The 24052-nt window shown below is 42.1% G+C and overlaps 1 protein-coding gene across 1 annotated transcript in view; it reads right to left on the bottom strand.

The window, feature by feature from the left end:
- adamts3 (ADAM metallopeptidase with thrombospondin type 1 motif, 3) overlaps nucleotides 1-24052 on the bottom strand; it is a 115578-nt gene that overhangs the window by 11645 nt on the left and 79881 nt on the right. The window contains exons 10-20 of the mRNA XM_076104702.1: nucleotides 23636-23768; nucleotides 20120-20233; nucleotides 19764-19909; nucleotides 19218-19393; nucleotides 18372-18505; nucleotides 17102-17225; nucleotides 14070-14153; nucleotides 13480-13560; nucleotides 8234-8397; nucleotides 5997-6153; nucleotides 5225-5357 (exon numbers count right to left, since the gene is read on the bottom strand). Of these exons, the coding sequence (XP_075960817.1) occupies nucleotides 5225-5357; nucleotides 5997-6153; nucleotides 8234-8397; nucleotides 13480-13560; nucleotides 14070-14153; nucleotides 17102-17225; nucleotides 18372-18505; nucleotides 19218-19393; nucleotides 19764-19909; nucleotides 20120-20233; nucleotides 23636-23768 (1446 nt within the window). The remainder of the gene's footprint in view (nucleotides 1-5224; nucleotides 5358-5996; nucleotides 6154-8233; nucleotides 8398-13479; nucleotides 13561-14069; nucleotides 14154-17101; nucleotides 17226-18371; nucleotides 18506-19217; nucleotides 19394-19763; nucleotides 19910-20119; nucleotides 20234-23635; nucleotides 23769-24052) is intronic.

Here is a 24052-nt window from a genome sequence, read left to right as displayed (position 1 = left end):
TCACAGACTTTTTTAAATCTCGTTTCTACCAAATGTACTGTCATAATATCCATCTTTCCTTCCACCTCACTGCCTGATATTGCTCTACATCGCCGGTACTGTAATCTTATCTTTTTCAGGCATACTCTCCCAAATTTCCTCCTTGACATTTCTCATCTCTTCTGCCAGAATCTTCTCAACTTTGCTCGAAAATTTCAGTCCTTTCCTGAACTAAAAGATGAGAGACCGGTCAAGTCAGGAAGCAAAGGTCTGGAGCGATGATGAAAAGAAAAGCCGGCCAGCTATTGAGGGAATATGCCTTTAATTTTCAAAGGTCTGTCTCCTCACACTGACCAACTCAGACACCAAAGGAAAGGTAGAAAAGAAATGTCCTCAGAGACCTCCAATCCTCTTCATCTTTTATTATACTTCAATAACAGGAAAATATTTAGAAATGTTTTATGTGGTCAGATCTGCCTAAAAGTGCCCATATAGCGATACACCAACATTTTTCTTTCTCCCATTTGAGTAATAAAGGAGTTCATTGGAACATAAAAAACATTATTATTACAGAAACAATGCTCCCTCTCTTGATGTTGAAAATTATTGGATCTGCACCAAAATACTAGCTTTTACTTCCCAATGTTTCTGTGGGGGAAAGAAATGCAGTGCAGTCCCCTTCTGTAAGCAAAGTCTTTGAAACTTGGCCAAGACCACAATCCTCAAACTGTCACCAGGTGGCTGACATGTTGGAAAATTCCGTAGATGAACTATCCAGAACACACGTGATGATGCATATTCAACTCTCCAGCGGCGTGCGGGTCCATGTATGAAAACAATTGGTGCTGGTGCTCTGACGTGGGTTCATGGTGAAGTGGACTGACCTTCGGGAAGTTCAGAAAGAATCCCGAACGGCGGATCTGCTCCAGGCCTAACCTGGTCATAGAGATTTCATTTGTCAATTTTATAATTTCACTGGATTCTCTTTGTACCACAAAAACTATATTCATGTTAAAAAATTAAAAAATATGTTTTTTTGTCTTGCACCCACCAGATGATCGTGTCACCATCTCAAAGTCTCTGTGTGAATTTCAGTCCCAGTATGTCCCTGTGTGTCATACTGTGTGTTGTCCTGAAGAGTCTACAGCCATGCTAGCAGCTGTGAGCTAACATGCTAACAGGACAATCTTAACATGCTGATGTTTAGCAGATATAATGTTCATCATCTTAGTTTAGAGTCTTAGCTTGGTAACATTCTTTATTTAGCATAAAACACAAGCTAAGGCTGATGGGAGAGTCATTAGAGGTGATTTATGACCAAATACCTGCAAATTGTTGGACAAATAACCTGATGATGGCGCTGAATGAGACACTGAGGAATCACGCACGTTTTTTTTACAATTCATCCTGAGAGGAACAGGAATGTCTGTAACAAATTTCATGGCAATCCATCCCATAGTTGTGGAGATATTTCACTTAAATGGGTGTCACCACACGCGTCACCGTCTGGAGGCCAATGTGCCACATTTTGTGCCAATTCATCCAGTTGATGAAGCAGTTTGAGCTGCTGGTGGCTCTAAAAGAATACTCAGGGGGATCAATGAAGTCTGTGCGATTCATCCTCTGGGGACCTTGAACGTCTGGACAATATGTCATGGCGATCCAACTTAATAGCTCCTGGGATATTTCAGTCTCTAGAGCCCTGCAGCTGGCTGCTAAAAGGCAAAAGAGTCTCATGCACACTACTTTTAAAGTTAAGCTTGTCCATTAAGATGCACAAGGCATGCTTGTTTTTGTATCCAACTTTTTCTACAGTCTGTGAAAAGGAAACACAGACAGAGTCCTACCCTTGAGTTATTTACTTTTTTGTCTAAATGGAGAGCATCCCAAAAAGAAGTCAATGAGACCTTAATTAAGAGAGAAACACAACCAACAGCAGGAAGTGAATGCTTCATCCAGCGTCCGATCACAGCAGCTTTACATCGCTCGCTTTTTGGTTTAAAGCTCAACAGAACAGCCGGCGGGTAAACATTAGCTCACTATGTGAGGTCTTCAACATGTTACGTTGCATCATCTCCAAGTAATGAAGTTGCCTGATTAAACAGAAGCCGCTTTGGGTGGATGATTTTGGCTGCAGTTCAGCTGAAGCATCCATTTCTTTCACCTGCAGGCCTTTTCTGTCACGGCCCTGCATTCAGACTCCATCACCTCAGACGACACATTCATTTTCTCACATTTCTTTTTCTTTTACTTTCACACTCCTGCTGCTGTTTCCAGCTCAGCTGCTACACACGGCTTAAGATAGTTTTCACCCAGAGACGCTGTTTTTCACTCCCGTTATCTCGTCTCTCATCCAGTTGCCATCGCTTTTAAATTATTGGGGCCGAATTTAAAACAGGACCCTCATGTCACAACTCATTGCTGTCCTAAGAAGTCACACTGAAGGGATGCATTGACAGAAAGTAGACCTGCCCCGGCTCCAGGTACAGCAGACTTGAGGCTACACGGTGTAAATCAATACTGTGCTTAGAGATTTATCGGCTTTGGCTCGATCTCCGAGGGTTTGAATCTGTCGTGTCACTAAAAGACGTTGTAAAAGTAACATTAAGAGACAAGCTTAACTCCCGATTAATGCTGCTGCTAAACTGCAGCACAGAGGGGAATAGCTGCTGAATATATCTGAACTACTTAACACTGAATTAATGAATCCATTACGTTAAGACTTGTTCACACTAACTATACAGTGAGGAATCTCCGTCTGTGTGGGCCCCCTCCTCCTCATCTTCTACCTGCTCCCCCTTGGTAACATTGTACACCACCATTGGTCTCCACTTCCACTGCTATGCTGACGACACGCAGCTCTACATCTCCACCATCACCAACTGCCTCAAAGAAATGCAGACCTGGATCTGTGATGCTAGTTCTGTATCTTTTTGTTTCTTACTGTTACGTCGTCTCTCTGCCTTGTTTATATTGTTATTGCCTTTATTGTTTCTGTCTTTACCATGTAAAGTGCCTTTAAGTAACTTTTAAAGTGCATAAAAACAAATAAAATGTATTATTATTAACATTAAGGAAACGACCTCCGCTTACTGTATTTCACTGATGTTTCTGACGGGATCGTTGGTATTAGCAGTGGTAAAACTATGATCAATACCGTCCATCAAATCATTTAAATGATTACTTCAAGAGTAAACGAGAGGCATTATAAGCACAATGTACTTAAAAGGTCCTTAAAGTCTGTTCAAGCTGGAGCTTTCAATACTAAGATGACGCTGGATAGTTTAATGAATAATAATGCATTATCATTTAATTGTTATATTTTGTGATTCTGAATCTGCAACATAACCAATAACATTTCTTCATCAAGTAAATGTAGTACGGAAATGTTTTCCTCTGAAGTAGAAGCACACAATAGGTAGTAGGATATACAGCTGAGTTGCGTATTTTTGTTATTTTGGGGAACAATGAGTAATTTAGTAGCAACTATTTTCACAGCTAAACATCATAATAAATCTCTACTGTAGGTGTGTGGGGCCCTGTTTAATGAGGGGCCTCAGGCAGTTGCCTACCTTGCCTCGAGACCCTCAATTATTATCAGGGTGGGAAAATCTCAGCATTTAATTTGTCATGGGACACCAAAAACTCACATTAAAATCCAAACTAATTAAACACTCAGGGTTAGCAGCTCTTCAGGGCAACAATATCAACATTCATATTCAGAGATCGGGGGAAACAAAACACATTATTTGCATAAGTTTGTTGTTTTAATAATAAATCATATTAAAGGGGCTGGCTCTGAACAATGGTTTCAAAACGTCAACTGAGATGTGATTTAACAGGTGAAGGCAATGAGGGTCTAATGGGCGATGCTGTGGAAATGCATTATGGGAATTGTGAGATGTAGAGTTTCTGGGTATTCCCAAATAACTTCAAAAATGATTATTGCTGTTAGCAGTTTCCCTCTGTAATATGATTTCATCTTAACGAGCTAATGCAACTTGAAAATGAAGAGTGGAAAAACATCTTTTGGGAACTAGTTCGTTGTACAGCAACGGTAGAAAATCACTGTTTAATCTGGGCAGAATAATGACCTGCTGCTTTGAGGAGGCATGTGTGAACAGGGTGTGAAAGTGAGGACATCTTGGCCTCCCGTTGCTTTAATTCTAATTATTCTACTTTAATCTCTCTCACAAGCCCAACATCTTTATGGAAGTACAGAGTCGCTGGAGAACAACATTTTAACCTGCATCTCTGAATCAAATCAGTCTGTTAAAGGCTTAGCTCAAGGGTGACTTGTGTGAAATTGCAAAAATGAGTTCCACTTCATGACCCCGAACTTACAGTTCTCGTTCTGCTGCAGCACCAGTTGTCTTCACCTCGCACGGCAGCTGGATTATCGCAACGTCACGAGATCACGCAAGGATTGGGAGATCACAGACCACATGAAAATCAACCTCGTCAGGCTTCAAGTAATGCGTTTAAGATCGGTAAGTCAGCGCACGCACCAAGCACCACTCTTCTCTCAACTGGCTATGGTAAGAGTTTGATTGACAGATGGTTCATCAAACAACCTGCTACATGTGTTTTTTTAAGTGCCCACTTTTTTTCAAACAGTTTCCACTGTTGCATGTCTTTATCAGAGTTTTTAAGGTTTTTGTGAGGTAGAGAAACGATGATATGCCACTTTTTGGAGAATGTGTGAAACCTGTTTAGGTTTTGTAATGGTGATATAATAATAAACTGTTCACCATGAGACCATATGCATTTGACAACGACTTCGTTGCTTATAGTTTGGTACCTATCCTTTTATATTTTGGGGTTTATAACACCATTGTGGGCAATGTTGCACATCGGTGAGCAGGACTCCTTCATGGTCGTGTCTATATGCGTTTGCATTAATATGATGTAGTGCTTTGTTTTTCTTTGTATTTAATTTGCTGGATTATCTAAAAGGAATTGCTTTTACACCTCAAGAGTTACGAGACAAAACACAAAGTGCTCATAAATCCCAGTAAGCCACAGTTTCCATCTTGATAAAACAGATTTGTAGGTGTTAGAAACTTATTTCCTCACTATTCCCACTCTCTACCACACACACTACAGTGGAAGAGAGGCTAATTCATATTCAACTCATGCTGACAGAAGCATTTTAACACGTTTTATCTTAATAGACTGCAGCTAAATCTCAGTTTGAATCTATGATCAGCACTTTGCAGTGAGACGTGGTGGAGTCTGTACTCACTGAGGCTGTGTGCAGTCCTGCAGGTTGCACATTCTGCGGATGGGTTTCGGCTTCTTGCTGGCGTCGCAGTATCCCCGATGGACCATCTTGGTGTCCCCTTTCTTTCGACAACCATACTTGGTGTACTGAAACCCTGTGAAGGAAGCAACGACTTCAGCATGAACATCTTTGTGTAATCCATAAAACAAGACACAGTGAAAATCTAAAGAAAACTATGAAGTATAATTCAATCAATATTCTTCATTCTCCAGAGAGTTCCTGATTTAAACTTTGCCAATTTTAGTCAAACCTGACTTGTGTTTAGACACGGTTAACATTTAACATTTGTAAAATCAAAGAAAAGCATTATTCATAGAGGGTTAATAAATGATCACTGTGTAGTTGAAACACCCGTCATTGTGCTGAAAGCCACAGGGTACCGAGCTACTAAAACACCACTGGGGCTAATTATGTTAGCATCCTATTATATGTGGCAATTATGTCAACATAATAAGACATGCATAATACCTATGACGTTTACAAAGAAAATAATAGCTATTCACTGCTTTTAAAATTCAAAAGAAAAAGCCTCAGCTTGAACTAATAAAAATATTTGATCGATTATACATCCTGCTTAGAAACAAGGATCTATTACAAGGACTTACACAGTGAAGGGCTCCCTAATTGCAACGAGAGCAGTGAGTGTAATATTCAGACAATCATATTGGCTAAAGTAGAAAACCAAGTATTCCTCTCTATTGTTTTCAAATTTGATGGTAATTTTTTCCATTACCCCCGGCACAAGGCTTGGAACAGGGAGACCAGCTCTTCAGAGCCCACTCGTACGTGTCCTCCTGGATCACATTGTTGTTGTTGACAGGCACCGAATCTTCATGGATGATGTACTTGTACATTAAAGTAGACCGTGTTTCATTGTCTTTTGGTATAATCTGCAAACAAAAGGAAAAAAAAAGCACATTGGCATTAAAGCATCATATTGAAATACTCAAAGTGTAAATTTGTGTGAATGACTGGATTGTGTTGAATTTCAGGAAAAAAAGGGTAAAATTGCAGCAGCAGCTTCCATCGTGTGGACTGGAGTCTCAGTGATGATCATTACCGGCCGTCAACAGGAGACGGTAATTGGTTGAAGGCAGGAACTATCAGACATTTGGGGAGTTCACGCACAAGACTAAAGCATTGATCTGCTGTTTCTGAGTTCTCCTCTGGATCAGGTACGGCAGCAGTTCAGAAACAGAGAAACTTCAAAACAAGTGTTGGTGTTGTTTGTGGGTTTAAGGGATTGACACACAGATATTAGGAGAACGTTTTTCATAACCCGCACCCACCGAACGCCTTATGAAAGTCAATCCGCGCCGGCAAACCCAAACAAATATGTGTTAATCAACCACGCAAACTCGACCTGCAAACCTGCTTTATGCATCATAGCAGCACGTTTGTCAGGACAGAGACAAGTGGACTCGAGCGCCGAAGTGTGTGTGTTTGAGAGAGAGAGACAGACAGACGGACAGAGAGAGAGAGAGAGACAGACAGAGAGAGAGAGAGAGAGAGAGAGAGAGACAGGGGAAGAGAAGATGGATTATTGCACTCAATGTTTCTGTAAATTATATTTCTTAGTTTGCAGATTAATTTCACATGAAATCATTTTTATATGCCGCCTTTCTCCAACATGCACTTAAAAAACACAAAAGATATGTTTTCATGACATCATTTAATGGCTAATCGTCCATCAGTGAAATGGTAGCAGTTGAGATGACTCACTGAATACCTGTGATTTATGAGTGAAGAATAATAAATGCATGCCTCAGGACTATAACAGATCTGCTTTGTGCCGGAACGATTTATTTATATCCTCCACTTTCTGCCAAATGAAATATGTCTGATTATCTGAATGATTCACCAAAGAAGCACAGAACTCATGTGAAACTACAAGAGTGCCTCTCCACTTCCTTTAAACTACTCCTCTGCTCCTCTTCTGATTACATCGCTTTTCAGAAAAATAATGTTCACGAAAAAACTATCAATGAACTTCAGTCAGATCTGCTGTTGTCCTCAGTGTGAAACTAAATGTTTTTAATTATCACAATGTGGAATATATCTCGTGGATGAATGGCAATTTAGAAAACCCTACTGATGTGACATGTAACAAATTAGATCCGGTGTCCCTGAGGGAAAAACAATAATGTGTAATGAGGAAAAGAAAGGCGAAAGCGTGTGTGTGTGTGTGTGTGTGTGTGAGCGAAAGCCTGTTAGCTCAACAAACCCTTAATAAAAATTAAAAAGTATTGCCGACATTAATCAATGATGACACAACGGCTAAACAGAATGAGAACAGAGATTAATAACCCTCGTCCTAATCGCCGTATCATTTAATTAATTCTGCAGCGCAGCGGAGAGAAAGAAGTCTGAAACCTTTGAAGTTTCCTCTTAGGAGTCAAAATGATTTCATGATAGAAGAAAAACAGATTAGTTCTTACTCTATAGCATTTTGGCAGATTATGAATAATAAGTGCCGCAGGGTAAAAACAAAATTCAGATTTGTTCAGTTTCCTCTGTGTCCGTTTTTGTCTGCTGCTGGCTACGGCTTCATTAGGAGTTGTACTCTTTCTGGACCTGGGGGAACTTATTAAATGCTGTAGGAGAAACTGCTTTTTAATAAACACGATGGAGCCATTATCGGACATTGAATATGTAACATTCCTGGCTTCATCTGTCTGTTGAAGTGCTTTTATTCATTCAGACAGTTGTGTCCATTAAGTAAATGTAACGACACGGCTGTAATCAGACTTGACAGCGATGACTTAATAAGTTAAGATATGAAGGAAGATGATTTTTCTCTGTTTCCTCACACGCTCCATCACTGTCTGATACATTTTCTGTCTCTCTTCACTGCACTGAGGCAGCCGCCGCTCATCTGTTTTGACCTGCTGCTTTTCACACAGTGTTTGTTGTAAACTTTCAGATGAATTAAAATATGAGCTTTGACAGAGGAGGAGGAGGAGTTATTACCAGAACCACAACGGGGTCGTGCAGAGGTCCGTCAGTGTGCAGCGTCTCCACCTCGTCCTCGATGATGTAGTTCCACTCCACGCCCAAGTCGATAAAGCTCCTGGACATGACCTCCTCTCCTTTCCCGTTGAGGATGTAATGCCCCGTCGCCTGGTTCTTGATTGCTGTAATCAGTCATTTGGTTATAAGCCACCGACAAAGAAACGGCTTTCCTCTATCAATTACAAAAGTTCTGAATTATTCACAGGGATTAAAAAAAAAGAATGGTGGTCTCAAATGGGCGATTCGTGGAATGGGTCGAACCCCTGGCATTCACGTGCAATGATTTACAAACTGAACAATGTCTGACTCGTGCTATAATTCATACAACGAGCTGCCAAACTTCTAATATGATGAAGCGTCTCAGAAATGAGAGGCTGAAACGAAAACGGCCGTGTTTGCCAGCTGCTCTGAATAAATCTGATGCATTTAAATGCAAATGAGTTACAATTAGGAGACGCTCAAACAACCCACATGTCTCTGGGACAAGGATCATTTCCTCCGGTGCTCAAGTCTTACACTTCCGCCTGCATGACGCCGAGCGATAGGAAGGAAACAGCTTCGTCTTTTAGCAGTTGTTTTTATTTGACGTCTCGCAGGTTAATTTAACAGCAAACATGAATCAAACTTGACTAACTGAAGCTCTTTCTAATTATTTAGAATTTTTGTATTTTACTTATTTACTGTTCAACAGATAAATCCTTCTTGCATGAGAGAATTACGTTAGAAAATTCTGTTTTTAGCATTAGTCACTTAAACACAAAGACATGGGAGAATAGGGTCCCGGTTTCAAAATACCAAAGTTACCCTTTAAAGTGTTACAATCCGGTAGAACCATCAACGGGTTCTTTTTGTACATCTGCATCAGGTTCTCTCGGGATGACCTGCATCTCATCAGTGAGCAAAGTTTAGCGTTAGAAAAGTCCCTTTCCTCCTTTAAAAGCTGTGCTCTAGCTTAAGGTTCTTTTAAAGAATAACTGTCTAAATGTGAAGTCATGATCACTTTGAGAGGAATGCAGAACGAGCAGCAGGAAAACTGAGTCTAGCCGCCAGTCCGTGAAGTGTAAGCAAGTGAGGAACATCTTCAAAGTGATCCATCAGCACATGTCATTTCACAGATAATGACAGTGGCAGGAAGGATGGATGCTGTTTACAAAACTACAGCGGAGGAAACATTCTTTGACGCTAACGAGAGTCATGAAGAGCCAGATGTGCACTGTTGATTAAATCTGTATGAAAAGACATTTCATTTGTTGTATCTTTACACTCCAGGTTCTATAAAACGCGCCACACGAACATCAAATAATGATTGATGCTTTGTGATGATGGAGGGACACCCAGTGCTCTCCTGAAGCTCAGAGACAATATTCCCTCCAACAGGCTCCCTCTCTCTCTCTCTCTCTCTCTCTCTCTCTGTGCCTCCCTCTCTCTCTCTCTCTCTCTCGGCCTTTCAGCTTCATGATAACGAGGGACAACGATCCATCACAGGACATTACAGCCGTCTCCACAAAGTGTGGAAACGTACTTTTAGGGAATTCTGGGTGATCAAAAACTGTGGTGTCTAGCAAGCCACACGTCGGCTGGTTTACTACAGCTGTATGAACAGATTTAACTGCAGTAAACGGACAAAAATGGATGACGAAATAACTACGTAATGATGCCAATTTGTAAAACGCATGAATTCATGTTTTGTTAGTTCTCTCCACAAGACGACAAGCGAATAACGTTTAAAAAACTTGTTTTCTCAATGGAGCTGGGATCGATCGGTGCTAGGCTAAGCTAACATTGTAGCAGCTCCATCAACACTCACAATAACGTCAGCTAGGCGTAAATACGGCAGCGTCTTTTCATTGTTTGTACCGTATGGTTTACACACACACATTTATACACATAGTTTGGTCTCTGTTGATATGAGGTATGGTAGAGCTCTGGGTGAACACAGACGGCTACAGTATTTATTTCCTGATTCAACGACAGGACGTCAGTGATGACAGGAGGAGCATCTCAACGCTGATAGGCTATCGCGCCACACATCACGCGATTTTTCCGCAGAAGTTGAAAATTTTCAACTCACACGAATCGCGCCATCGCAAATTCGCTTCACTCCAGTCTCATCGCGTCTGTGCGTAGACTTTGTATGTAATCTACTCGCGCAAATAATTCGCGCCGCGTTTGGCGTGAACACGGCATTACAGTGGACTTTTCTCTTCTTGCCACTTGAATGTTGGGTCTCTGTAAGTAATAGAGTGCTTCTGGACCGGCTCCGCGTGAAAAGAGATTACTTCCGCTACGATTTGATGCTCCATAAATAAATAAACTGAATTGAAATAGAATATCTGTGACTCGGACTGATTGGAGACCGAGCTGGAAACGCTCCTCGTGCCTGTCTAAAGCTTATCAAGGGACCCACAGAACGGGAGGGGGGGGGGGGGGCAATAAGCAATTAATCAGAGCTTTTGACAGCATGGCTTCCATCCTTATCAGCGGGGGTCAAGACCTTGTAATAATGCTGCGTAACGCATCACAATGAAGATTACATTTGATTTATGCGTATGTGTGAAAAATAGAAGGTGAGCGTCGCTACATGGAGGTAATAATCCCAGAGCAGGAGATAAGAAGACGATGGCTCGGGGCAGACTCACTTCCTTATTACCCTCCCGGCCGTGCAGCAGCAGGAAAGTGACTGTGAGGGATTTTGTTACTGACACAACAGAAGCTTTCACTTTCCCTGAAGTCTCCAGAGGAACATTCGTGAGATGTGATTTTTCTGGGTTTATAAACAAAACTATCTTGACTTGAACAAAAGTTATTCTCAGAGAGTCTTCCAAACATACGTGACAAGGTCCTCTTGAGAGAGACACGTTGTTTGTTTAACTCCCTGAGAGAGGCAGTTGTCCAATCACAGCTCAGCAACAGTGAGCAGGCAGCAGTCCTGCTTCGAATGTCTCCGCAGAAAGTGTGTTTACGGCTCGACGTCAAGAGTCTGGAAAAGGTAAGATGCTGCTGTCTGTGGTGGAATGCAAGTACATTAACTCAAGTACTGTACTTAAGTACACATTTGAGTGTCTTTTCATGCTGCTTTATACTTCTACACCACTACATTTCAGAAGGACATATTGTACTTTTTACTTTTTGACAATTTTATTATTTTGATAAGCATTTAGACATTTCTGAAGCAAAACTTTCCATGTCATTATTTTAAATTATTATTTATTCATTTTAAATCATTTGGAAGTTTGGACTGTTGTAGTTGAAGGTGTCACTCTGGGCTCTTTTGTGAGAGCATTTCTCAATTTCTTTCATACATTTTTACAAAACAAACAATCAATTAATGGAGAAAAAATCCATCTGGAAAAGAACCATTAGTTGATGGCTAAAAATGAGTTCCACCTCAACCGACTACAACAGTAGAATTCAGAGTTTAGAGTCACAGCTGCCTCTGTCCTGCTCTTTATTTGGGGTACTCCACACAAACTTGTTGCTCTATTGAACGATTAAAAAAAGTTCCGATGAAGCAACACAGCACCGAGGGATCATCATATTGTAGATCTGTAGAATTCAGATCATGTCTCAGTAGGTTTACGGCAAAACCCGAAACCAGAGACTCAGTTCTGACTAATCCTGAGAGAACGTCTCTCAAGGTTGATGTGGGCTTTATGAATTTAAAGATAGACATCGTATCAATATCTTCAGAAGCCTGACTGTTTTTTCAGGTTTCAGTTATACTGAGTTGGGACAGCTCTGCCATTTATCCTCTCTCCTCAAAGACTCACTCCACACATCGGTTTATCTCGATCTTCTTCACTTCTCTACTCCTCCCCTCTAACTTTGCCCAGCACAGGAGGTTCAGATAGATAACTTGTGGGTAAATGTAAAACACCCACTGCCTCTAGCTGAGGAGATCGATGTCGACTTCTTTCACCTCTTGGACGCTGAATAAATCACGCTTTCCTCGGGCCACCCACAGAACAAGAAACAAAAAGATTAGCCAGCTCTCCCATGCCTTCAATCATCAGCCTGGCACAGTCCCCATCGGGAACAGACAGGAATGAATGTTTGTTTCCGGGTTTTCTCAACTTTCACTTTTGTACTTTTACTGCTGATGTGCTCACTTACTGTAACTTTGTAGGTCTTAAAAGTTTCATTTACAGCAGCATCGATCAGTCATTTTTATTTAAATATTGGATAAAATCACAAAGAACGCCTGACACTTTGGACACAAAAAGTTAGAGACCGGTTTGTGGACTTATTAGAGCAGCTAAAGTCTCAACTCCAAACGGAAGATAATGTTTACTAACGCCTTTACAGCTTTACTTCTCCAAATCAAACAGCAAACTGCAATGCTTGACTCTGTTTGGTTAGGTTTAGGCACAACAACAACTTAATTAGACTAAGAGAAATACCATGGTTTATGCTGAAATAACTACTTTATGGAGATATTAATAATAACCTCTTAGTCAAGCTTAATTAAAGGAACCACTGTTATCATTGTTAGAGGTAACCAAAGCTGAAACAGAAAGCTGGCAGCGGGAGATGAAGAGTTACGACCCGCGAGGCCAACGATGGGCGCAATACGAATTTTAATGAATAGATCTTGAACACATCATAAGGCAAGTCGATGCAACTTCCGTTAACGTTAGTCACTCTGATGACAAATGTTTTTAAGGTTGAACCCCCCACGACGTATTTTGGACTTTGACAAATTGCGAGCTTTAGTTCTTCTTCTGTCACTCTGAAAAACGTCCACACCAACAACGCCGGCACACGTCTGTCAATGTGACCAACAAAAAACTAAAATGAACTTAATCGGCCGATCATCTGAAAACCAGTGGATGACGATCGATCGGTGCATCTCTAGTTACACTTAAATATGACGATGAAGATATTTTATTCTGACTCCTAACATATTTCCATTGGTCATAAATATTTCAGATTTCTTCTAAATGTGCTTGACGACTGAATTCACCTAAACACACTTTAGAAAAACACCACTCTCCTGAACAGATTGATTAATGATGAATGAGCTTAATGAAGACTCATCTTCTCCGCCTCAAAGGGAGACAGTGAATAAATTATGCAAAGCCTACAATCTATGATTCTACAGTCAATGTTCCCACTCGTCTTTCCCGGGGGAAACACGAGGAGGATGGGGATATCTTTCCTCTTCATTTCTAAACATGTGTTTCGTGTTAGGAAGTCACACTTACCAAGAATTTGAGGGGAGGCCTCGTGTTCTTGGATGATCACATGTCTAGCTCCAGGAGGAATGAGAAACATCTTAAGGTAACCTTTGCCAAGTTTGCAGCAGCAGCAGCAGCAGCAGAAGCAGAGGAGGGGGGGTTAGGAAAGATAAAGACACAGACAGGTAAGTTAAGCAGGTACAGGAATGATCTTTGTTTGCAGTGGTGGACATCGCGTATGTATCAGAAGTGCGCTTCTCTTTGCTCTACAAAGATGTTCGAAGACGTTTGAGGCAAGAAAAGAAAATGGCAAAACGTGTACTTGTCAGCTTTCCTCCTCGCTGTAGAAGCCTGCAGGTAGAACTCATTGAAACAGGCCGTTCATTCACATCCATCTGTTGCGTCATTAAATGACCCCTTGCACAATATATACTTGAGCGTCTCCCAAAGGTCCCGAAACTCCCCCTTCTTATCTTCCATATTGATTATGTGCAGAGATGATGTGAATGCCTTCAGCCATGCTTCAATGAGGCACAAGTGAGAGTTATTTCAGACTACAGGGCAGCAAAGTTCTTCTGTCACGGATGTCCACCGCTTGCAAACCTACCGTGACTCACCCAGTATATTTCTAGAGTCTTCAGTTTCATTTAAAAACACATTTCGTGCTCCCTTGGGCAAAGAGAAGGCTCCTCTGGTCTTCCCTTCAAAATAAAATGAATCGGTTAGTCGGGTCTCGCAGAGTTTCCTCTGCCCTCCGCTCCACCGTCTCACTTTTCTCTGCAACAACATCACCTACAGTGGAAGCATATGTAATTAGCATAGCAGGGACCAGAGGAATTCACATCGGACGAGGAGGCAAACTATTCTTTTGCTGGCAGGGAGCCACACGCCAATCAGCAGGACTGAACTGCAGTGCTGTCATTACTCGCCCGTAGATTTGACAGGCATGCCCAACACTCGGAGCCTCCCGGCGCCGTCGCTGAGGTGATTGCGATTATACATACGCTGGCAAGCTGCCGCGGGGTTCACTAAAGGTTACAACAGGTGGCCAATCACATTGCAGGGCATCGAAAGACGACACATTGCAATCTAAGTTTTGGAAAATGGCAAAAGATGCCCTCTCGCTTCCGAGAGAACATTTCGTGATGGCAGCCAATTTCCGAAACCACAAGCCGCTCAACAGAAATTACAGTTTGATGAAAGAGTTTTTTGGTAGACTGATAGGAAGTGCTGCGCACAAGCTGGACCCGTTGGGTGAGGATGCTTGGGTTGAACTGAGCATTTGAGGTTCAACCAATCAGATGGTAAATAGCCAACAACATCCCAGATTGCCTCCAAAGGTCTGCAGGCTGGTTTAATGTGACATTTCTGACGTTAAAGTTAGTTTGTTAGGCTGTTGAAGCAATTTACATGACATAACCATACATGTAATGATAACTTCTTATGCAGAGCTCTAGAGACTTGACTAGATAATGAACCCGTGACAGTTACAACAGTTGAGTCAGACCTAAATAGACACTTAATTAGTAACAAGGGACAGAGAAAACAGCAGCTCATGTCACTCGTCTCTACAGTGTTAGGCATCCATCTGCACTACAAGCTGCACAGAAGGTGCCAGGAAAGAGGCTGTGAGGGATTCAGTGACACTGGATACTTGCATATTGTGTTTTCCAACAAAGGGGTTTCTTTATGGGCTCTCTTGCTTAACTGTTTCCCTGTTAAAAAACGTGAGTGGTTAAAAAGAAAAGAGGAATGATCACAGTTCAAACAATCCTGGAACGGTTTGAAGAAGCCGTTCCTGTTCCAGGCTCTCAGAGAGTCAATTTTCTGTTAATTCTCTGAAGCTCTGCATTGGCTTTACGACATCACGTCGCTTAAATAAAAGATGTGCAGACGGACGAGGCCGCCATCAGAGATGGATCCTGGCGGGCATCATGAAACCGAAGACACATTTTCCAAAAAGGAAATGAACCACTTAGTAACACTCATGCAGCTGCACACTTTTGCATTGACGAGCAAAACATTAGCTTGTGTGCGCGTGTGTGTGTGTGTGTGTGTGTGTGCCCCCTGTGCGGCTGCAGAGGGGAGATAACCTGAGAAGGCTTTGTAGGAAAGGAAAGAACAGTTTGTTTCTGAACTTATAAATCATTTTAAAAAAAAAGACAAACTATATAAATTAAATAAATTAAAGAATACATTCATTGCTTTGCTAATTAATAAGGGTCTTAATCCGGAAGCACCGGGCTGTTCGGAGTGACAGTCAGACACTCATGTCGCTCTGCACCCCCCCTACAGGCTCATTTATATTCAATTGTGGGTGCAGATTTTGCAGAGGAGTGAATAGAAATGACATGGAGGACTGCAGGAGGTGGATGCAATATCATTCACACCTCTGCGATCTCAGTCGGGCTTTCAATCAATACACCTGAGCTGGAAATATTAGAAACGCTGCACAGTTACGCCACAGTTTGAACAAATCATCATCCTTCTCTCTATTTCCATCAGTCAGGTTGACAGGTGTGTCTTTTTGAGACAAACATTACGACTGCTGTATATGCACTTCATACTAAGTGTCATAGCAGAGTACACTTTAAAATGTCTTAATAAGAAGACGTCAATAAAACTGTGACTGTGAGCAGCACACACCGATGCTACCCAGTGTCTGTTAACGTGAGTTCTCTGTTGAACTTAATGGTGCACAGGTGTAGTAGTCCGTTTGTTGCAGCCACCTCCTGCATCCTGCAAAGGCAGAGGAGTGACGTCAAGTGACGGAGGTTAAATTCCTTGTTTCAGTCCAGGTGAGGCCAATGAGCTTTCTGCCAATCTGAGATTTGGAATGTGGGAATGTTTCCAGATGCTTCGACGGGCTACTCGACACTTTAGTAAACACTCTCAGTTAATCAGAATAAGTGCTCCGCAAAAAGAGAGAGTTTTCTTCTTCTTTATCCACTTCAACCTTTGGCGACTGTGAGTCACAGCTGTTCGTCTTTAGAAATCAGACTTTGTTTGTCAAGCGTTGGATTTCAGATGTTATTGAACATGTATTGAAAGAGCCAGTGAAAAGCTAAGAATGAATTCTAAAGGGTGGCATGCTGACAACGGGTTGAATCTGGTCGGCTCATGCTCTCGTCAATGTAGTGGGGACCGAGGACAACTCCGCTCCACATTTCATTTCCTAAAACCTTGCACTTATTGTTCAGTGTTCTCTTGAAGGTTCTCTATTCAAAATTCAGAGTATTAATAGACCGGCAACTATTTGCTATGCAAAGATATATTGGTGGTGCATGTGAGCGTGCCCCACCGGCGAGCTCATGGCCATCGCTCTTCACGAGTAAGCGCCCACACGGCTGCCAAAGGACACTGGTTCAGATGTCCAGGGCCCTGGGTCAAGGGAGGGCCGACGTGTTGAGAGCCGTGCGATGATTTATATATGATGTATAAACAACAGTGCAGTATGTTTGTGTCTTATCAAGGTTGATCACTCGCTCATTGTGCATCATGGATAAGAAACATTCATTATCTGGAGTAGAGAAAACATGCAGGGGATGAAACAGGGAAGAATCGTTGGTATAAAAACATGATATTCTTTGTGTTTTAAAAGAGTTCTGTCTGCAGACGTCGCGTTGGTACCGGTTCAATGTGTTCTTACCAGGTTTCTTTGGCGTTCGGGTGAAGCTCCCTTTGACGGTGCGACAGTGGGAGTTGTCCCCGCCGCAAACGCCACATTTGTCCTCAACTTTGTTGGAGCCGATCTCTCTGTCGCAGCCGACTTTCTGGAGACCAAGTGAACAATCAGACAGATGAGCTGAGATTCTATTCGGTGTTGGAAATGTACGATTCACTACGTGGCTTTAACGAGAAGCCCACCCGTCAGGTGTTTCCTCTCAAGGCGTCATTAGCTATCGGAATGCTGACTTGACACAACGTGATGTGAGCACACTGGTGACAGATTGTAATTAATCGGTTTGACTGCGGGCCATCAAACTAATTATAGATCCTGTTTCAATAGCGACAGCATGTGGGCGTTTATGAGGTTCTTTCAATGGTGGAAATGAACTTAATTACATTTACTCAGGGACTGCACTGATGTTTTGAAGGAGTTTTACTTAACTTGAGACAAGTTGTGCTACTTTATACATTCACTACATTATAAATGTACAGCTGAAGGTACTTTTAGAATCAGATTATCAATACAAATATCATCTATATCATAGATGAAGCTATCCAGCAGTTTATAAAGTATGTTAAGCTCCACCTTTACCAGCTGCAACATTAAAGTGATGCTTGTATCAATAATTATAATACAATAATATAATAAATATTGAATCTGTAATGGGACATTCTGCATACTGTATCATTGTAATGCTTCTTCCACCACTGGGTACCATATGTGATGACTCGTGGCTCTTTCCCTGTGAGGTGTAGAAATGTTGTTACCACTTCTCCTACAAAACTGATCTTAACCACAGTTGGAAATCAAAATGTACTTTTAATGAGCCATTTACTGTTTTAAATGATTGTAGCTGCACGTGACATATTTCACCTAAACTCCTGTAAACATTGAACACACCGTGGAAAAGCAGCAGCAAGTTAAAAAGGGAAAAGAAAGACTGGAACAGGAAGGACACGGAGCTACTTAAGAACTTATGTGTATATTGACATTCTGCTTTAATTAATTCCTGCTGTCGGGGGAATCTCAGGACACATTGTGAGGAACAAATCAAAACATGATTATAAAGCTTCTGCATAACGCTGCTTCTAAAACAGCACCGTGGCTCTAATCACAGCACGTTCACAGTTGAACCTGTAACTGATTGTGCAGTTTTGTAACATCACACTGTGTAATTTAAAGCTGTCGATATTCAAACAGCCTGCATCTGCTTTTAATATGTCAAAATCATGTAGTTTGAACACCTTACCACACATTCTCCGCGCACGCAGATACTGTAGGCATCTTTGTAGGAGCATCGCGTCCCATCATGCACCAGCTGCTTCAGGTACGCCATGTCTCCGGTCTCCTTTGATTGGCAGTACAAGTGGCATCTCCTGTTGGCTGCAACACAGCAGAATATTGGATGGTTATTAGTAGAATTATTAGGAAGAAAATCCAACTTGGAAAAACAAGAATGTTATGAAAACCTTTTAAAATCTCATTGAATATATCAGATTTTTATGATCAGCATATTTGATTTGGCATATGTTTTACGCCGGATGAACTTCCTGACGCGACCCCCCCCCCCCACATCCACACAGCGCCTGGGGCGGATATTTAGTTTGACGTACCAAAATGCACGACGCTCTTTAGAAAAGCTCTTTACCTTTCAAAAAACAATGGGCTCCCACTTCACCGTCTCACCTCCCTGCAGCTTCTCAGTAGGTTTTCCTACTTCTTTTCTACATGACTGACTTTGAAAACTCAGACCAATTTAGGGGCAATGAGCGGCAAAACAGCTCCATGGAGCGAAGCCGCACACCGATAAAGAGCAGTGAAGTTTAGTATCTGCACTGCAGATATCCATCACCCTACAGAGAGGGCACATTTTGAGCTTGGATGGTGTTAAACTCTGCATGCTGGCGCAGTGATGGGAGAGACCAAAACAAGGAAACAAGAGGGCAAAGGGAAGAGAATACAGAAACTGAACACAAGAAAGAAAAGCAGACACACAACACAATTGAACAAGTTCTGGTCCACATGTTGACTTTCATTGTTCCGTTTTGGGACAAACGCCGGAACAAAACAATCTGTTGACATCTTTCTGGCTTACCGTCGGGATGCTCGTAGGGCAGCCAGTGGTGTTTGGCATTTTGGAACTCAAAGTGGGAGTTGCGGAGCTGGCACTGCTGGGCTCGGAAGTCTTCGAAGTGCTTGGGGCAGTCGTCGGTGTTGCACAGCTGATACTCGTAGTTCACTCCCGGGCAGTCCTGGCCCCCGTTGGAGGGCCTGGAGGGGAGAAATGGATGAACGTCAGAGCTGATCAGACCGTGAGTATTTCTTAGAAACTGAGAATGACAAAACGAATCCTGCTTGAAAAAGGATGCTAAGAAACTTTTAGGAAAATGAGGGGTCACATTTTAATCTTCAGCCTCTTTGAAGCCCTCTGAGTTTGTCATGGCTTACAAATGTCTACCTCGCACTGCATTTTGATTCTCATATCATACGGGTATCATACTCAGGTTATCTAATTATACAGTTATAAAGTAAAATCATCCAATTATAGCTGGCACTGGATATCAGCATCCTCCATTATTTCTACATTCATGCATGAAGCCTCCCAGAATCAAATTGTGTTATTGCTGCATTTGCCACTCACGCCGGGTTGTTGCACTGACGCGTCCTAAAGCGAACTCCAGTTCCACATGAGCGCGAGCAGGAGCCATATTTGCTCCAGGAGCCCCAGGTGCCGTCTTGCTTGACCTGATTAGGGTTTTTCCACATGCAGTGACCTTTGTAGCACCACTACAGAGGATGACAGGAGAGAGGAAAGGTCAGCCAAACACAGAAATATCAGAATAAAGTCAAACGGATGACAGGAGTGGGCCTGTACTTTTGGTCTGAGGCAGTTTCTACATGACTGACTACATGGTTTTAAGTTTGCGTTTCTTATTTTCAGTTTATTCTAAATAAAGTGTCCACATACTTTTGGCCTTGTCGTATAATGTAACTTACTTTTCCAGGAGCACACTCCGTCCCGTCCAGAGGCGGCCCCTTCTTGGTTTTGCAGAAGTACGGGTTGTCCGGGTGGCTGCACCACAGCTGTTTGCACGGGTCAAAGGTACGAAACTGAAACACAGAAAAGAAAATCATGTTTGTAACCGTAGATACTACGAATGACAATGAAATATAGCTTCCCTGCTCACATTGCGATTCATAACCCTGAACAGCTGAAAGGCAGATATGGACATTTGTCGGATTTAGTTTTCATATATTGTGGGCCGTCGTGTTTCATCACTGATTTCAAAGACACATTTGGATTCAATGAAGGCTCAGAACGGGTTTGATGCAAATAAAACACAAAAAAACGGATGTGATGACGTCATAAATAAGAGTCAGATTCACAAAAAAAGGTGTTTAAGTATTCCCCAGACACAGTCTGTACATCTGACACCCTGCGGACCTAAACGTTGTTTACAAGCGTTACGGTCTCCTCTATCAGCCACTAAAGCCGAGAGGATTACGAAGGTTTTCTAGGGAACAGCTTTTTGTTAACCTCTTCATGGTAAGTGGTGAGATGCTTTTTTTTACCCTTTTTTTATATATAAGGATTTGAGCAGATCAGACTGACAGAGAGAACTCAAAAATGGGCATTTCAGCTGCCCGGAGCATCGCTATACACCGAGAGGCTTTGTGAACAACATGAGCCCTGAAATGACCTCTGTGACCTGTTTCTATAAACCTGCATCTCCGGTAAGCTCCTTCTCATCTGCAGCTTATTCAAGCTGCAGATTTTACTCTTCTACACTTAAAGAAGAGAGAGCATCATTATGTCATTACTTTTATTGAATCCATACCTTTAAGATATCCTTATTTTCCAATAGCTTTGACTTCAGTAATGTGCTCTAGGCATTAAAATTGCTGAAAAAGTATATAGTTTTGTTTTATTGCTGTGCTTATTTCCCGCTCTCTGCGTGTAACTGTTCTCTCCCTTCTTATTATTTGACTGTCTGTGTCGCCGTGTGTCGATGTAAAACTATCATCACATGTGTGTAAATGTGACCGGCAAGGAACATGAGACTCGTTGCTGCATCAGCTGGAAACTGTTCTGTTCCTCTCACTGTATGGATTACTTAACAGAAGGATGATATTTATGGTAAATATATTGTGGTGACTGGTGGGACTTCAGACCGTTAATCATCAACAAATGAGGCGCTCGCATCACCATGATAGGGGTCACTGATGAAGAACCGCTTCCTCTGTGCATCCCTCTTAATACGACTCGACAGAACGCTCTGAAACACTTGAACATCTGAATCCTGCAGGGATCAATACGACTCTCTGAACGCGTCGGCCGCAGCCACGTCTCCGTCTCCGATCCTGTTCAGTTGCTCGGGCGAGTGTCTCTTTGTTTGCAGAAGACAATTAGCCAGATCGAGAGGCTTTTTTTATTTTCCTCAACAAACAAACCAACGAAAGAACGGTTCAGCTTGTGACACAAAGGGAATCCACCGGGCTCAGATACACACAATGGCTGCACAGCGTTACTCCTACAGCAGCTCTGACATTTGTTTTGCTTTTCAGGAGCAGTCTGGGAAATGTGGGTCACTCGGGGCTAACTAGGGAGGCCGACCTTATTGTTCACGAACTGCTGATGCTACAAGGAGACTATTGCTCCGGAGTAAAGAACAAAAGAAAATGATTGTGGTGTATTTTGGTTCACGGAAGTGAAAGCGGTTGCTATTCTTTAATCTTTGACACGTCATTGTGGGTCTCTAATCTCATCTAAGAAACCTGTTTGATAAACGTGAAATCAAAAGAATAACATGAATGAATACTTCGCATTCACACTGCAAGTCATGGAGTCTTGCTCTTGGTTTAAATGTCTTTTCCTTCCTAAAACAAGTCATGGGTTTGTGGTTACGTTGTTAACTAGAGTTTCAAAGTAAAAAATAAATGAGGCCACAGGCGGATGACTCTACTCATTGACTTTCAGTTGGCAGCCAGACGATTTGTAACAATATGACATCTGAATACATGAGGTCTTGCTTCCATAAGGCCGCATATCCTGGAGCCAATAATTATCCCCGCAGGGGCAAATTCCTGAAGCACTGCACGGAATTCAACATGGAAGCAAAATATAGTCTATAAGATCCGAGCAGAGTGCCAGTGTCACCGGGTTAGTGTTAAAAACTGGTGTCACCTGAGAGCACTGCAGCCAGAGAGCGAACAGCTTAACCTTTGAATGTAAATCAGTTCAGGGCTTCTCCCTCGTTGGTATACTTTGCCAGCACTCAAATTCAAAATGAGCCGTGTGACTGCCAGCGTTTCCACTTGGGTAGACTCAATATAGTGATCATTTCTGTGATGGAGGGATTTCCCACTGCTTTTGGGGGTTTTCTGGTGCTCGCCTGCCTCAGCGAAGGGAGCACAATGACCCTACTTTATCAAGTTACACACATCATGAATCTCTGATCATAACATTTCACTTACATGGAATATTTTTAACAAATATCTATAAACGGACGATGGACGGGAAACAACGGACCAATCAGCTGTCCAGCATTCTTATCTGGTAAGAATGGAGCATTGTGGTAGTTCAGGCACATAATCATATACGTCTTATCTCTCATGAGCTGGAAGACTCTGAAATGCGCTGAGAAACGAACAACAGGGTCGGATGATCATTTGTTGATTGTCACAATGAAAGCAACACCTTCCACATACACAAAAACCTCAATGCAGGATGACTCATCCCCTGCACGTTTTGAGTTTTCTTTTGACAGAAAGAGTTTTGTTGAGAGGGCACGATGTTCTCTGCGTGACTTGATGGATCAACTTCGTCATCAAATCAATGTCACATCAGGTGCTGCGATTTCAAACTTTTTAAACTCACGTTTGCAGCTTGTGCTCCGTTTCCCGTTCATTTCAAGTCCAAGATTAAGAACTCCTTCTACCACTTTAATTTTCAGCTGTTCAGCGTTAAACTAATCCTCATCTGAACATATTTTGACGAAAGAAATCCTTGAAAAACAAAAAAGAGCAAATTATATATATATATATTGGTTAATTATATGTTCCTGTGTTTTTTTGCAGGGGGATAAATCTAGTTTTTTTATACATCTGTTAGATTCATGTCTCTAATTAGCATCACTAACACATAGAAATGTGACATCAATTATAAGTGTGGATCAAAGTGATGTGAAGTTCTCATCATCCTGCCATCTGCAGAGAACGAGCAGCATAGCAGGTGTGACTGCGCTAAAGCAGATGTGCGTTAGAGGAGCTCACTAGTGCGGCATCGGATCCTGCTTGTATGACTTTGTTTGCTGATATTTAAAAGCCTGTAAGTTGGACAGCTGCCGTCATCCTCTCCTGCGTTGTTTCTGTCTCTGCTCTTAAGTAGCATTTCCATTAGATCTCTGAGAGTGAATGGATCTTTTTCCTCTCTTCACTTTCACTTACAGAAAGGTTTTATTTCGGGTAGAGTAGCTAGTATCCACTAAATGGAAGCCCGAGGGCCGTACTCACTGAGGTGCAGATCTTATAGCCCACACCGAAGTCGAATCGACACTGCTCATCCATCGAGTAGTTGATGCCAGGAAGATCGGGGAGCTGTGGCCAGTCGTGTTTGAAGGGGTCGTCCAGGAGACAGTCGTACGTGCTGCGAGGGAGTGAAAGAAGAGGTTGATGCTGGCGTCAGACGCTGACGAGAGAATCAATATCCTGAAGAGGACACGTGTCTAAATGTGGCTGCGGAGAGAACCAGGCGCTTACTCAAAATAAGTTTGCGATGAAGACGGACCTTTTTCACAAATTCCTCTGCTTTCAAAGTGTAGTGGATCTTATTTCAACAAAGATTGCGTTTTCATTCACAGAGTCACTCTAGTTGCGTCTCCGTAGACGTTTTTTTTGATCAGCGTAACACTACAGTCTGTGAAAGTCACC

The sequence above is a fragment of the Anarhichas minor genome, unplaced genomic scaffold (genome assembly GCF_050575085.1).
Source record: "Anarhichas minor isolate MPS153535 unplaced genomic scaffold, ASM5057508v1 ptg000030l, whole genome shotgun sequence".
Lineage (NCBI taxonomy): Eukaryota > Metazoa > Chordata > Actinopteri > Perciformes > Anarhichadidae > Anarhichas > Anarhichas minor.
This window is presented reverse-complemented; position numbering and strand designations above follow the sequence as displayed.